This window comes from Heterodontus francisci, chromosome 6 (assembly GCF_036365525.1).
Source record: "Heterodontus francisci isolate sHetFra1 chromosome 6, sHetFra1.hap1, whole genome shotgun sequence".
In the NCBI taxonomy this organism is placed as follows: Eukaryota; Metazoa; Chordata; class Chondrichthyes; order Heterodontiformes; family Heterodontidae; genus Heterodontus; species Heterodontus francisci.
This window is the reverse complement of record NC_090376.1, coordinates 5,910,360-5,924,954: the sequence shown is the minus strand read 5'-3', so window position 1 is coordinate 5,924,954 and position 14,595 is coordinate 5,910,360. Positions and strand designations below refer to the sequence as shown.

Below are 14,595 nucleotides of genomic sequence, written 5' to 3'. Positions count from 1 at the left end.
TGTATTGTTCAATAGGGAGCTCCTGTGTTTAACATCTTTGGATAGGGAGCTCCCTCCCCACCCCAACTACAGAGCCTGGGACAGCTGGAGCTGCCCAGGTGAAGAGACTTATTATCTCAACATCGAAGGAGGCGTGTGCCCGGGCAGCTTACAGCTGACCCAGGTGAAGACATCTCCCCATCCTCCCAACTGGAAGACCAGCTAAAAGACTTGTGCAAATACCAACAAAGACTGATTCCTCCTGGCCTTCCTCTCCCTCAGCCTCTTCCCCTGTGCTACAATCCTTTAAGTGTTTGCATTTTTGATTTATTATTGTATTTACTTTTTTTTTGCTCTCAACACACTGTGTGTGCAACTCTTCTACTCCATGACTTCTCAGTCCTCTCCGGTGGCGGGGCCCTCCTATGCTGCAGCAGCAGCTCCTGTGGCCCCGTCACCATTTAAAATCTCAACAACAAAGCATGGGGTGAAGAGTTACACCCACCCTACCATGACTATTGAGGCTTGCGTTAAGGCAATGGCTGAGGTTGTCGGCTCCTTGGCCATTGTTGCAGCCTCAAGGATGTATGGGAAGGCTGTGTTCTTCCTGAAGACCGGGCGGGCGGTGTACCTTGCCCTAAGTATGGGGCTCACAGTGGGTGGGACATTCCTGCCAGTGGACCCTCTGGGGGCCACTGCAGCGGATAAAATTATCAATGTCCCGCTCTTCATTCCCAGTGAGCTCCTCCTCCCCCACCTGCACCATCTGGGGGAGGCAAGGTCTTTGGGAACACAGCCTCAGATTTATGCAGCTGGCGCGGGAGGAGGTCACAGAGGGCCATTTTGATGTAGAGTTCCAGGGGACGGCTTACCGCGTCTTCTGGACCTTGGACGGGGCACGGTACCATGTCTGCAAGGGGGTGGGGCATGTTCGTAAGAACTGCCCCAACCTCCCGGCTGCCAACTCCACCTCAGCAGCCCAGGGTGGTGTCGCTGCACCTCCTCCCACCCCCCCTCCCCCCTACACCTCCACCAGATACCGTTCAGTCGGTGCCAGAGGCTGTGCTTTTTATGGCCTCCACTGAGGAGGGGGTGTGCCAGTCCAAGTGGAAGGAAGGCGCGGAGGGAAAATAAACATCGAGAGGCACGTCCCCGGGACAACATGACACTACCCGAGTCTGGGCTCAGCCCATGGCCCGCTCCCGAGGAATCCATCTGCCCCAGGGCTGGGCTCAGGCCCAGGGTGACCAGGCAAAAGGTGGGTGAGGAGGCAGAGGCCCCTGATGACATGGAGGTCTCTGAGCCTCCGTGCCCCTCACGAAATAAGAGGAGGAGACGTCCCTCCTCTGAAGAAGGCATTGAACCACGGGGTCCATCTCCTGGCGTGGGTCCTCCGGCTCCCCCTGCCACTAGCATGATCAGGGCCTCAAGCCCTGGGCGTGAGCCCTCCATCCTTCAGAACAGAGGCAGGGGAGATGTCCCTGTGATCTAGTCAACTCCTGAGGTGGGGTGCCCGCCCTTGGTAGGGGAATCTGTGGACCCCACGGGAGAAATCATTCCTTTGGTCGATGGGTCAGGTGTCCTGGGTGAGGGCGAGACCTGTGAGGGTCCACCCTCCCAAAAGCCTGACGCTACCACCCGGGATGTGCCCGACCCAGAGGCCAATCTGTGTAATTCCCTATCTGCTGGTCCTGTGGGCGCTGGCGGGGCAGGAGATGGCCTCCTCTCTCCGCCTCCGGTCCAGGCTCCGGCTGGATTTCCGGAGTCGGGCACTTCCATCTCCCCTGGACCGCTGATTGGCCTGGGGACGGAGGTGGAGGGGGGTCCATAACCGCTGCTACCCACAGGCTCCAGTTCCATCTTAGAACCCAGATAGGACTCCTCCGCCATCGATCCTGGGGGTGGGATCATGACGGAGGCAGGACCAGCTGGCGCGGCCGGGACGTCCACCCCACAGTGTGTGGTGGTGTGTCGTCCGCTGGCGGTGATGACCCGGAGGACTCTGGGGACTCGGTGTGGGGCACGGAGGGCGACCTTGATTCCATCGCCAGTGAGGTGGTGGTGGAGTCCCTCGTGCTTCCCACCGAGTCTCCTCTCATCCCCACGGTGGAACTCCGTGATTTCCTCGCGGCTTGCAGGGGTTGCCGCAATAAAGTTCAGCTGGCCCTCGGCCGTTGGTCGAGTCTGGCGCTGATCATCCAGTCCGTCCGTGCCACCCTCAAGAAAGTGGGCAAGGGTGCAAGTGTGAAACGGGTTGAGAGGCACCGTTTTAATGCGTTCCTCAATGGGTTGCTGGGGGAGTGGAAGGCCAGGCGCACTTCCACTCCCTCCTCACAGTGAGGTGTTGGTGACAGTTTTTTTTTAAAGTACCTTTGACATGAAGATAACAATAGCCAGCCTCAACATCAATGGCAGCAGGGGGGTCTCACCGCAGATTTCACAATCTCTCAGTCCTCAGGGAAGGGAGATATGCGGTGAGCTTTCTGCAGGAAACCCACACCGTTCCGGGAGACGAAGCCACCTGGCTCCTGAAGTGGCAGGGTGGGGTCTACATGAGTCACCTCACCCCCAATTTCTAGTGGGGTGGCTATCTTGTTGGCCCCCACTTTTCAGCCGGAGATCTTGGGGGTCAAGGAGCTAGTTCCGGGCAGTTTGCTCCACCTCGCCGTTCACCTGAGTAGCGTGCCGCTCCACTTTGTGAACGTGTACGCGCCCAGGCCCGGCGCGTTGCAAGCGCGCTTCTTTGAAGAAGTGTCCGCTCTCTTGAGCTCCATCGATAGCGGCGAGTGCATCATCCTCGGGGGGGATTTTAACTGCACCCTCGAGGTGGGGGATCGCTCCAGTCCTCAGCGTGGCCAAGTGTTGGTGGAGAAGTTGAGGGACTGATCAGCTCCCTCAACTTGGTGGACGTCTGGCGGAATCTCCATCCTGACTCCAGCACCTTCACGTGGAGGTCTAGAGGAGGAGGGTCGCGAATCGACTGCCTCTACTTTTCGCAGGCGTGCGTCTCCCGCGTCTCGGCGGCCTCCATGCGGCTGGTGCCATACTCGGACCACCACCTAGTGTGGGCGGAGTTCACTCCGCACGCGGGCGGGGTCCGCGTACTGGCACTTTAACTACCGGCTACTGGAGGACAAGCGATTTCGGGACTCGTTCCGTCGATTCTGGACCGACTGGAGAAGGAAGCAGGGGGGCTTCCCCTCCTTGAGGCTATGGTGGGATGTGGGCAAGACTCACATCCGCATCTTCTGTCAGGAGTACACGAAGGGGTCGACCAAGAGGCGGGAAGCCGAGATCGGACGCCTAGAGAGGGAGGTGCTCGACTTGGAATCCCGCCTCGGTCATGCCGTCACGGACCCGGCCCTGTGGCAGGCGTATAAAGAGAAGGGCGCGTTAGGGTTAGACCTGCAGCGCATAGTGTCCCGAGGCGCGTACGTGAGATCGCGGATCCAGATCCTGGAAGATTTGGACTGCGCCTCACCCTTCTTCTACTCGCTGTAAAAATGATGGGGGGTCCATAAGCAGCTCGTCGAGCTGCTGGCCGATGACGGATCCTCCATCACGGATCCGGAGGGAATGGGCCTCCTGGTCCGTACATATTACGGTGCGTTGTTCTCTCCGGATCCGTCCAGCGAGGACGCGTGCAGAGTTTTGTGGCAGGACCTGCCGCAGGTCAGCCCAGAGGGCGCCGAAGGATTGGAGGCTCTGCTCACATTGGCGGAGCTGACCGGCGCCCTCCACCAGCTCTCGAGGGGCAAATCCCTGGGGCTGGACAGTTTAACTGTGGAGTTCCTCAGGGCGTTCTGGGACGTCCTGGGGGACGATTACGCGTGGGTCCTGGGGGAAAGCCTGGCGACCGGGGAGATGCCCCTCTTGTGGCGCAGGGCGGTCATCGTCCTGCTGCCGAAGAGGGGCGATCTCCGCCTGCTTAAAAACTGGCCTCCGGTCTCCCTCCTCAGCATGGATTATAAGATCTTTGCCCGGGCAATGTCTACCCGCCTGGGCTCCGTGCTGGCCCACATGATCCACCCCGACCATTCCTACATGGTCCCGGGCCGGTCCATCCAAGACAACATCCACCTGGTCCGGGACCTGATCCATCTTTCCCAGAGGACTGGTCAGTCAGTCGCCTTTCTCTCTCTCGATCAAGAGAAGGCGTTCGACAGGGTGGATCACGAATACCTTTTGGGACTCTGCGCGCTTTCGGACTCGGGCCGCATTTTGTGGCCCAGGTCTGACTTTTATACGCCGCCGCAGAGTGTCTAGTCAAAGTTAACGGGTCCTTGACGGCTCCCCTTCGCTTTGGGAGAGGAGTGCGTCAGGGATGCCCCATGTCCGGCCAATTGTATACCATCTGCGTGGAGCCCTTCCTGTGCCTGCTTCGCAGGAGGTTGACGGGATTGGCTCTGCGCGAGCCGGCTATGCAGGTCGTCCTCTTGGCTTACGCCGACGACGTGCTCCTCGCGGTCACCGATCTTGTTGACTTGCGGAGGATGTGCGACTGCCAGCGGACCTTTTCTGCCGTGTCCTCCGCAAGGATCAATTGGGAGAACTGTTTCAGTCTCCTGGTGGGTCAGTGGCGGGTGGACACCCTGCCGGAGGAGTTGACACCTTTTGCGTGGAGCACCATGCACCTCCTCTATCTGGGAGTCCACCTTAGCCCCGCTGAGGAAGCCTGGCCGGCAAACTGGCAGGAGTTGGAGGCGAAAGTCACCGCTCGGCTGGGGCGCTGGACAGGACTGCTCCGAGTGCTTTCCTACAGCGGCCGAGCGCTGGTCAAAAACCAACTGGTGGCCTCGATGCTGTGGTACCGGTTGATCGCTTTGGCCCCGCCCCCTGCATTCGCCACCAAGATCCAGAAGAAACTCGTTGATTTCTTCTGGGGCAAGAGGAAACACTGGGTCTCTGCCGTGGTCCTGAGTCTCCCGATTGAGGAGGGCGGCCAGTCGCTGGTGTGCGTCCGCACCCAGGCTGCGACTCTCCGCCTTCGGACCCTGCAGAGATACCTGCACGTCGAGCGTCCTCCCAGATGGTGTCACTGCCTTCAATATGACACGCAGCTCCTGGCGGAGACCGTTAGCCGCGCCTCTCTGAGGGAGTTGCCTGTCTTTTACCGGGATCTATTCCAAGTCTGGAACATGGTCGCCTCCAGTCAGGGCGCTCCCCCGCCCGCGGAGGTGAGCGCCTTGGCTGTCCGGGCGGCCGACTCCGGGGACGAACCAGCGGGTGGAGGTGCAGCCGAAGCCCACGGGACGCCCCTCACTGCGGGTGGCAAGGGGGCTCAGGAGAGTGGAGCGCTCTCATCGGACCCAGGCCCCGAAACCCTCCTCGGGTGCCGGTCCCGCACAACCCGAGCCGCCTCTTGGAAATGCCCTCTGTGCCATTCCAATCGGTGTGGAGGGGTTTCCTGTACGGGCTGCTCCTGCACACTCTCCACTTCCTCGCTCTCGTCAGCCGGCCGGACACGCCCGGGCGGTCTGCGTTGCCATCTGGCGGCGAGGGGAAACCCCGATGGAGGTCTCTCTACGCGGGAGTCCTCCCCTTTACATCGGGGACCTGGGGTGGAGGGTATTGCACAGGACAGTCCCGTGCAATAGACCTTTAAGTAGGTTCACGGACTCCCAGGCCGCCTGTACTTTCTGCAGGCTGGACGAGTCAGTATTCCACGTGTATATGGAGTGTGCGAGGTTGCAGCCCCTCTCTGAGTATTTGAAGGGGCTGCTCCTCAAGTTCTGGCTGCACTTCAGTCCCACGCTCCTGAGCTTTGGGCACTCAGTGAGGAGGGGCGTGGGCCGAGGGAAGGATCTCCTCGTCCGTCTGCTCCTGGGCCTGGCCAAGGTGACAATTCACAGGTCCAGGCTGCGGGCCATCGGGGGGTCTGTCCTTCCCGATTGCCTGCCCCTTTTCCGCGGTTACGTTCACGCCCGGGTGTCCCTGGAGAAGGAGCATGCGGTGTCGGCTGGTACGCTTGAGGCCTTCTGCGACCGGTGGGCACCACAGGGACTGGAGTGCATTGTCGACGCCGAGAATGGCATTTTTATTTGATTTTAATAGTTATTTTTAAAAAATGTATATAAAGGGGGCCTGAGGAATAAAGGCCCCCTCGACATGTAAGAGGGGTCTGGGGTATAAAGGCCACCTTCAAAAGAAAGACAAAATGGGGCTGCTGCCTGATTGGGAGTGCTGAGTGCAGCAACGAGGTGCAGCTGAGAGTGCTGCAGTCAGTTGCTGGAGAGGGAGAGCTGAGAAGAGAGCTGCAACACCTTTGGACAACATTTGCTGCAGAGGAGGAAAAGACTTTGGAGAAATAAGCTAAGGTGGGTGGTCGAGCACCAGACTGTTGTTTGATTTGGACTGTTGCGGGAGGTGGAAGAGGCCGGAACAAGGGGTGGGGACTGTACAATTCTACAGGGAGCTGTGCAATTGCATTGAATACACAAGGAAGCTCCCTCCCCAACCTTTGCCCAGCCTAGGTCAGCTGAAGCTGCCTGGCTAAAGAGACAGAAGGATATAGTTAGTGCCTGGGCAGCTTTCGGCTGACCCAGGTGAAGACCCCTCCCGCAAAAAGACCGGAAGATCAGGAGTGTTACTCAGGACTGCTGAGAGTCCTCTGTGTACCACCCTTAAAGCAAACGTTATCGCTTACAGCCTGTCTTTCCCCTTTCCTGTATTCCCTCAGCCTCTCCCCGAACCTACGATTTGTTTATACGTTATTTTTTGCCAACTTTTGTTTTGTTTTTTTTGCAAGCCTACAACACAGGGTGGGTTTGGCTCTTGAACCCATGGCGAGCCCATCATCACTGGTGGCGGGGCCCTCTCTTACCTATGCGGCTGCAGCCTCTGTGGCTGCCCATGTGGTCCCATCACCTTTTAAATTAGTAATGTTGAGCCATGGGGTAAAGAGCTATCCCCACCCCAACATGTCTACAGAGGCTTATATAAAGGCAATGGCCGAGGTTGTCGGCCCCTTGGCCATTGTGGCAGCCTCAAAGATGTAAGAGAAGGCTGTGTTCCTGAAGACCGAGCGCGTGGTGTCTCTGGTCCTGCGTTAGGGGCTCACTGTGGGGGGGAGCCTTCCTGCCGGTGGACTCTCTGGGGGCCACCGCACAGCTGATAACATTGTCAAACGTCCCGCCCTTCATTCCCTGTGAGCTTCTCCTCCCCCAAATGCACCATCTCGGGGAGTTGAGGTCAGGGATCAACCCAATACCGCTCGGTCTTCGGGAGAACCGCCTCTGGCATATCTACTCCTTCCACCGCCAGCTATTCATGCAGCCGGCGCGGGAGGAGGTCTTGGAGGGCCAATTTAATGATGAGTTCCAGGGGGGCGGCCTACCAAGTCTTCTGGACCTTGGATGGGGCGTGGTGCCATGCCTGCAAGGGAGTGGGGCACGTTCATAAGAACTGCCAAAATCTCCCGGCCACCAACTGTACCTCGGCAGCCCAGGGTAGTTCCACTGCACCTCCTCCCACTTCCCGGGTGGAGAGGTGGGTGCCCGTCCGAGTGGAAGGAAGACACGGAGAAAAAATAAACACCCAGAGGCGCGTCTCCTGGACAGCATGGCACAACCCGAGCCTGAGCCCAGCCCAAGGCCCGTTCCCGGGCAACCCACCTGCCCCAGGGCTAGGCTCACGCCCAGGGTAACCAAGCAAAAGGAGGGTGCAGAGGCCTCTGATGACATGGAGGTCTCTGAGCTTCCGTGTCCTAGTAGGGAAAATAAGACACACCTCCACGGAGGTAACTCAGGGCCCTGAAGTGCAGGGCCCATCTGTTGGAGGGGAGCTGTCTCCTGGTTCAGGTCCCCAGGTTCCCCCTACCACCACCAACATCAAGGATGTAAAGCCTGGGCAGGAGCTCCCTACCCCTCAGGATGGAGGGGAGGGAGAGACCCCTGTACATGTGGCCCCTCCTGAAGGAGCAAGTGGAGCCCTGCTTGTGATGGGGGAGCATGGGAATGTTCCTGGAGAAGCCTCCCATTCTGTCACTGGGTCGGGTGCCCTGAGTGGAGGGGAGAGCGGGGCCCCGAAGGATCAGCCCTCCCAGCCAAAATCCACTCCCAACCAGGATTTACACCAGCCAGTTATGGGTGAAAATGCTGCCCCATCTGCTGGACCTGTGGGCACTGGCGAGGTTGGAAATGGCCTCCTCTCTCCACCTCCGGTCCTGGCTCCGGCTGGATTTCCAGAGTTGAGAACTACTGTCTCCCCTGGGCCGCTCATTGGTCTGGGGACGGAGGTGGAGCGGGGTCCTGAACCGCTGGCACCCATAGGCTCCAGCCCAATGGATGAATCCAAAGAGGAATCTTCCGCTATCATCCTGGGGGTGAGATCATGATGGAGGCGGGACCAGCTGGCCCAGCCGGGACGTCCGCCCCACAGTGTGTAATGGGTGTGTTGGCCGCTGGTGGTGATGAGCCGGAGGAGGATGGGGACTCGGTGTGGGGCACAGAGGATGACCTGAATCCATCGCCAGTGGACTCCCTCGTGCCTCCCACCGAGTATCCTCTCATCCCCACCGCGGAGCTCCGGGACTTCCTTGTGGCATGCAGGGGTTGCTGCAGTAAAGTTCAGCTGGCCCTCTGCTGGTGGTTGAGTTTGGCGCTGATCATCCAGTCCGTCCGTGTCGCCCTCAAGAAGGTGGGGAAGGGCGCGGGCATGAAACTGGTTGAGAGGTGCCAGTTTAAAGGATTTCTTAATGGGTTGGTGGAGGAGTGGAAGGCGAGGTGCACTTCTGCTCCCTCCTCACAGTGAGGTGTTGATGACAGGTTTCCAAGTACATTTGACATGAAGATAACCATAGCCAGCCTCAACATCAACGGCAGCAGGGGGTCTCTCCACAGATTTCACAATCTCTCAGTTCTCAGGGAAGGGAGATATGCGGTGAGCTTTCTGCAGGAAACCCACACCGTTCCAGGAGATGAAGCCACCTAGCACTCTTGAGCTCTATCAATAGTGGCGAGTGCATCATCCTCGGAGGGAATTTAACTGTACCCTCGAGGTAGGGGATCGTTCCAGTCCCCAGTGCAGCCAAGCATCGGTGGAGAAGTTGAGGGAACTGATCAGCTCCCTCAACTTGGTGGACGTCTGGCGGAATCTCCATCCCGACTCCAGCGCCTTCACATGGAGGTCTGGAGGAGGAGGGTCCCGAATCGACCGCCTCTACTTTTCGCAGGCGTACGTCTCCCGCGTCTCGGCGTCCTCCATGCGGCTGGTGCCATGCACGGACCACCACCTAGTGTGGGCGGAGTTCACTCCGCTCCGCACGTGGGCGGGGTCCGCGTACTGGCACTTTAACAACCGGCTGCTGGAAGACGAGCAATTTCGGGACTCGTTCTGTCGATTCTGGGCCAACTGGAGAAAGAAGCAGGGGGGCTTCCCCTCCTTGAGGCTGTGAGGGGGGGGGGGGATGTGGGCAAGACTCACATTCGTGTCTTCTGTCAGGAGTACACGAAGTGGTCGACCAAGAGGCAGGAAGCCGAGATCGGGCGCCTAGAGAGGGAGGTGCTCAACTTGGAGTCCCACCTCAGTCATGCCGTCGTGGACCCGGCCCTGTGGCAGACGTATAAAGAGAAGGGCGCGCTGAGGGACCTGCAGCTCATAGGGTCCCGAGGCGCGTAAGTGAGGTCCCTTGGTATAAGATGTAGGTTTTAAAGGTGGAGAGGCAGAGGGGTTGAATGAGGGAATTCCAGAGCTTAGGGCCTCGGCAGCTAAAGGCATGGCCTCCAGTGGTGGAGAGATTAAAATTGGGGTTGATCAAGAGGCCAGAATTGGAGCAACACAGATCTCAGAGGGCTGCAGGGCTGCAGGAGGTCGAAACAATAACAACCTACTTTTATATAGCAACTTGAACAAAATAAAATGTCCCAAGGGTCTTCACAGCAGCATTATAAAGCAAAATTAGACACCGAGACACATAAGACGATATTAGGGCAGATGGCCAAAATTTTAGTTAAAGAGGTCGTTTTTCAGAAGTGTCTAAAAAGGAGGAAAATGAGGTACAGAAGCGGCGAGGTACAGGGAGGGTATTCCAGAGTTTAGAGCCCAGGCAACTGAAGGCACAACCACCAATGGTGGCGCAATTAAAATTGGGCCTATTCAAGAAGCCAGAGTTAGAGGAGCTCCGAGATCTCGCCGGGTTGCAGAGCTGGAGGAGATTACAGAGATAGGGAGGGGCGAGGGTCTGGAGGAGATTACAGAGATAGGGAGGGGCGAGGGGCTGGAGGAGATTCCAGAGATAGGGAGGGGCGAGGGTCTGGAGGAGATTCCAGAGATAGGGAGGGGCGAGGGTCTGGAGGAGATTACAGAGATAGGGAGGGGCGAGGGTCTGGAGGAGATTCCAGAGATAGGGAGGGGCGAGGGTCTGGAGGAGATTACAGAGATAGGGAGGGGCGAGGGTCTGGAGGAGATTACAGAGATAGGGAGGGGCGAGGGGCTGGAGGAGATTCCAGAGATAGGGAGGGGCGAGGGGCTGGAGGAGATTCCAGAGATAGGGAGGGGCGAGGGTCTGGAGGAGATTACAGAGATAGGGAGGGGCGAGGGTCTGGAGGAGATTACAGAGATAGGGAGGGGCGAGGGTCTGGAGGAGATTACAGAGATAGGGAGGGGCGAGGGGCTGGAGGAGATTACAGAGATAGGGAGTGGCGAGGGGCTGGAGAAGATTTCAGAGATAGGGAGGGGCGAGGGGCTGGAGGAGATTACAGAGATAGGGAGGGGCGAGGGTCTGGAGGAGATTACAGAGATAGGGAGTGGCGAGGGGCTGGAGGAGATTACAGAGATAGGGAGGGGCGAGGCCATGGAGGAGATTCCAGAGATAGTGAGGGGCGAGGGCCCAGAGGAGATTACAGAGAGAGGGAGGGGCGAGGGGCTGGAGAAGATTACAGAGAGAGGGAGGGGCGAGGGACCAGAGGAGATTACAGAGAGAGTGAGGGGCGAGGGGCTGGAGGAGATTACAGAGAGAGTGAGGGGCGAGGGGCTGGAGGAGATTACAGAGATAGGGAGGGGCGAGGGTCTGGAGGAGATTACAGAGATAGGGAGGGGCGAGGGACCAGAGGAGATTACAGAGATAGGGAGGGGTGAGGGGCTGGAGGAGATTACAGAGAGAGGGAGGGGCGACGGTCTGGAGGAGATTACAGAGATAGGGAGTGGCGAGGGGCTGGAGAAGATTTCAGAGAGAGTGAGGGGCGAGGGGCTGGAGGAGATTACAGAGATAGGGAGGGGCGAGGGTCTGGAGGAGATTACAGAGATGGGGAGGGGCGAGGGGCTGGAGGAGATTACAGAGATAGGGAGGGGCGAGGCCATGGAGGAGATTCCAGAGATAGTGAGGGGCGAGGGACCAGAGGAGATTAGAGAGAGGGAGGGGCGAGGGGCTGGAGAAGATTACAGAGAGAGGGAGGGGCGAGGGACCAGAGGAGATTACAGAGATAGGGAGGGGTGAAGGGCTGGAGGAGATTACAGAGATAGGGAGGGGCGAGGAGCTGGAGAAGATTTCAGAGAGAGTGAGGGGCGAGGGGCTGGAGGAGATTACAGAGATAGGGAGGGGCGAGGGGCTGGAGAAGATTTCAGAGAGAGTGAGGGGCGAGGGGCTGGAGGAGATTACAGAGATAGGGAGTGGCGAGGGGCTGGAGAAGATTTCAGAGAGTGAGGGGCGAGGGGCTGGAGGAGATTACAGAGATAGGGAGTGGCGAGCGGCTGGAGAAGATTTCAGAGAGAGTGAGGGGCGAGGGTCTGGAGGAGATTACAGAGATAGGGAGGGGCGAGGGACCAGAGGAGATTACAGAGAGAGGGAGGGGCGAGGGGCCGGAGAAGATTACAGAGAGAGGGAGGGGCGAGGGACCAGAGGAGATTACAGAGATAGGGAGGGGTGAAGGGCTGGAGGAGATTACAGAGATAGGGAGGGGCGAGGGGCTGGAGAAGATTTCAGAGAGAGTGAGGGGCGAGGGGCTGGAGGAGATTACAGAGATAGGGAGGGGCGAGGGGCTGGAGAAGATTTCAGAGAGAGTGAGGGGCGAGGGGCTGGAGGAGATTACAGAGATAGGGAGTGGCGAGGGGCTGGAGAAGATTTCAGAGAGTGAGGGGCGAGGGTCTGGAGGAGATTACAGAGATAGGGAGGGGCGAGGGGCTGGAGGAGATTACAGAGATAGGGAGGGGCGAGGCCATGGAGGAGATTCCAGAGATAGTGAGGGGCGAGGGACCAGAGGAGATTACAGAGAGAGGGAGGGGCGAGGGGCTGGAGAAGATTACAGAGAGAGGGAGGGGCGAGGGACCAGAGGAGATTACAGAGATAGGGAGGGGCGAGGGTCTGGAGGAGATTACAGAGAGAGGGAGGGGCGAGGGTCTGGAGGAGATTACAGAGAGAGGGAGGGGCGAGGGGCTGGAGGAGATTACAGAGATAGGGAGGGGCGAGGGGCTGGAGGAGATTCCAGAGAGATTGAGGGGCGAGGGACCAGAGGAGATTACAGAGAGAGGGAGGGGCGAGGGGCTGGAGGAGATTACAGAGAGAGGGAGGGGCGAGGCCATGGAGGGATCTGAAAACAAGGTTAAGATTTTTTTAAAAATCTAAGCAATACTGGACTGTGAGCCATTGTAGGTCACGGGTGATGGGTGAACGGAACTCGGTGTGAGTTAGGATACAGGCAGCAGAGTTTTGGATGATCTCAAGTTTACAGAGGGTAGAATGTGGGAGGCGTTGGAATAGTCAAATCTAGAGGTAACCAAGGCATAGATGAGGATTTCAGCAACAAGATGAGATGATGCAGTAGTGGGGTCTGGTGATGTTACAGAGGTGGAAATAGGCAGTCTTAGTGATGGGTTGGATACGCAATCGAAAGCACATCTTAGGGTCAATTATGATACCATGGTTGCAAACAGTCTGGTTCAGCCTCAGACAGTTGCCAGGGAGGGAGATAAGTAGCTAGGCACCAAAGACAATAGCTTTGGTCTTCCCAATCCTGGATGTCAGATAAGCAGTCTGACAATTTAGCAACAGTGGAGGAGTCAAGAGATGGTGAGGTAGAGGTAGGTGTTATCAGTGTACATATGGAAATTGGTGCCGTGTTTTCAGATGATGTCATTGAGGAGCAGCATGTAGATGCGAAATAGGAGGGGGCCAAGGATAGATCCTTGGGGGACACCAGAGGTAATGATGCAGGAGTAGAAAGAGAAGTCATTGCAAATGATTCTCTGGCTACGTTTAGGAAGATAAGAATGGAAGCAGGCGAGAAGCAAGCTTCTCTCCTTGCCGGCTTTGAAATAATAGCTTAATTTCACTGCGATAAAAGAAAACCCAGTAGGATCCTGGCAACCTACAGGGTCGATGATGGGGAAGGTGTTGAAGGAGAGGTCAATCCAAAACAAACGTCTGGGTTCCACAAACATGCTGTCAATCAGCTGCTTCATTCCAGTCAAGTCGCACAGGCGGTTGTGGCTCAGACGCAAGGAGCAGCTCATCAGTTTCTTGTCCTCTGTGTATTGGTATGGTTTGATGCCGGTCCGAGGGGTCAGTTTCAGGCAGTCTGCAGGATGGACAGAAGTAGTTAAAAAGGAGTCAAACAGCCCTGAAAACACACCTGACAACATAATACAACTGGAGTCATTTAGCCGATTACCGATTCCCATACCATTTTACAGCACAGATTGAGATCACGAAGACCAACGACTGCAGGATTGCACTTTGCTGTATCGATCCCAAACTAATCCCACAGTGCCGTGCTCTCCCCATAGTCATGTATCAATTCCAAACTAATCCCACTGCCTTGCCCTCTCCCCATAGCCCTGAATCAATTCCAAACTAATCCCACTGCCCCGCTCTCTCTCCACAGCCCTGTATCAATCCCAAACTAATCCCACTGCCCTGCTCTCTCTCCATAGCCCTGTATCAATCCCAAACTAATCCCACTGCCCTGCTCTCTCTCCATAGCCCTGAATCAATCCCAAACTAATCCCACTGGTGAGATGAGAGTGACTGCCCTTGACATCAAGGCAGCATTTGACCGAGTGTGGCATCAAGGAACCCTAGCAAAACTGCAGTCAATGGGAATCGGGGAAAACCCTCCGCTGGTTGGAGTCATACCTGGCACAAAGGAAGATGGTTGTGGTTGTTGGAAGTCAATCATCTCAGCTCCAGGACATCACTACAGGAGTTCCGCAGGGTAGTGTCCTAGGCCCAACCATCTTCAGCTGCTTCATCAATGACCTTCCTTCCATCATTAAGGTCAGAAGTGGGGATGTTCGCTGATGATTGCACAATGTTCAGCACCATTCACAACTCCTCAAATACTGAAGCAGCCCGTGTCCAGATGCAGCAAGACCTGGACAACATCCAGGCTTGGGCTGATAAGTGGCAACATACGAACATACATACAAAAGTACGAATTAGGAGCAGGAGTAGGCCACTCGGCCCCTCGAGTCTGCTCTGCCATTCAATAAGTTCATGGCTGAGCTGTTTATTCCACATTCCCACCTACTCCCGATAACCTTTCACCCCCTTACTTATCGAGAATCTACCTACCTCTGCCTTAAAAATATTCAAAGACTCTGCTTCCACTGCCTTTTGAGGAAGAGAATTCCAAAGACTCTCGACCCTCAGAAAAAAATTCTCCTCATCTCTGTCTTAAATGG

General features: G+C 57.0%; 1 protein-coding gene across 2 annotated transcripts in view; it reads right to left on the bottom strand.

Moving 5' to 3' along the window:
- Window positions 1-14,595, bottom strand: part of lrrc51 (leucine rich repeat containing 51) — a 65,618-nt gene that overhangs the window by 25,258 nt on the left and 25,765 nt on the right. For both annotated transcript variants that reach the window (XM_068033029.1, XM_068033028.1), the window contains exon 3: window positions 13,285-13,490. In XM_068033029.1, the coding sequence (XP_067889130.1) occupies window positions 13,285-13,490 (206 nt within the window). The remainder of the gene's footprint in view (window positions 1-13,284; window positions 13,491-14,595) is intronic.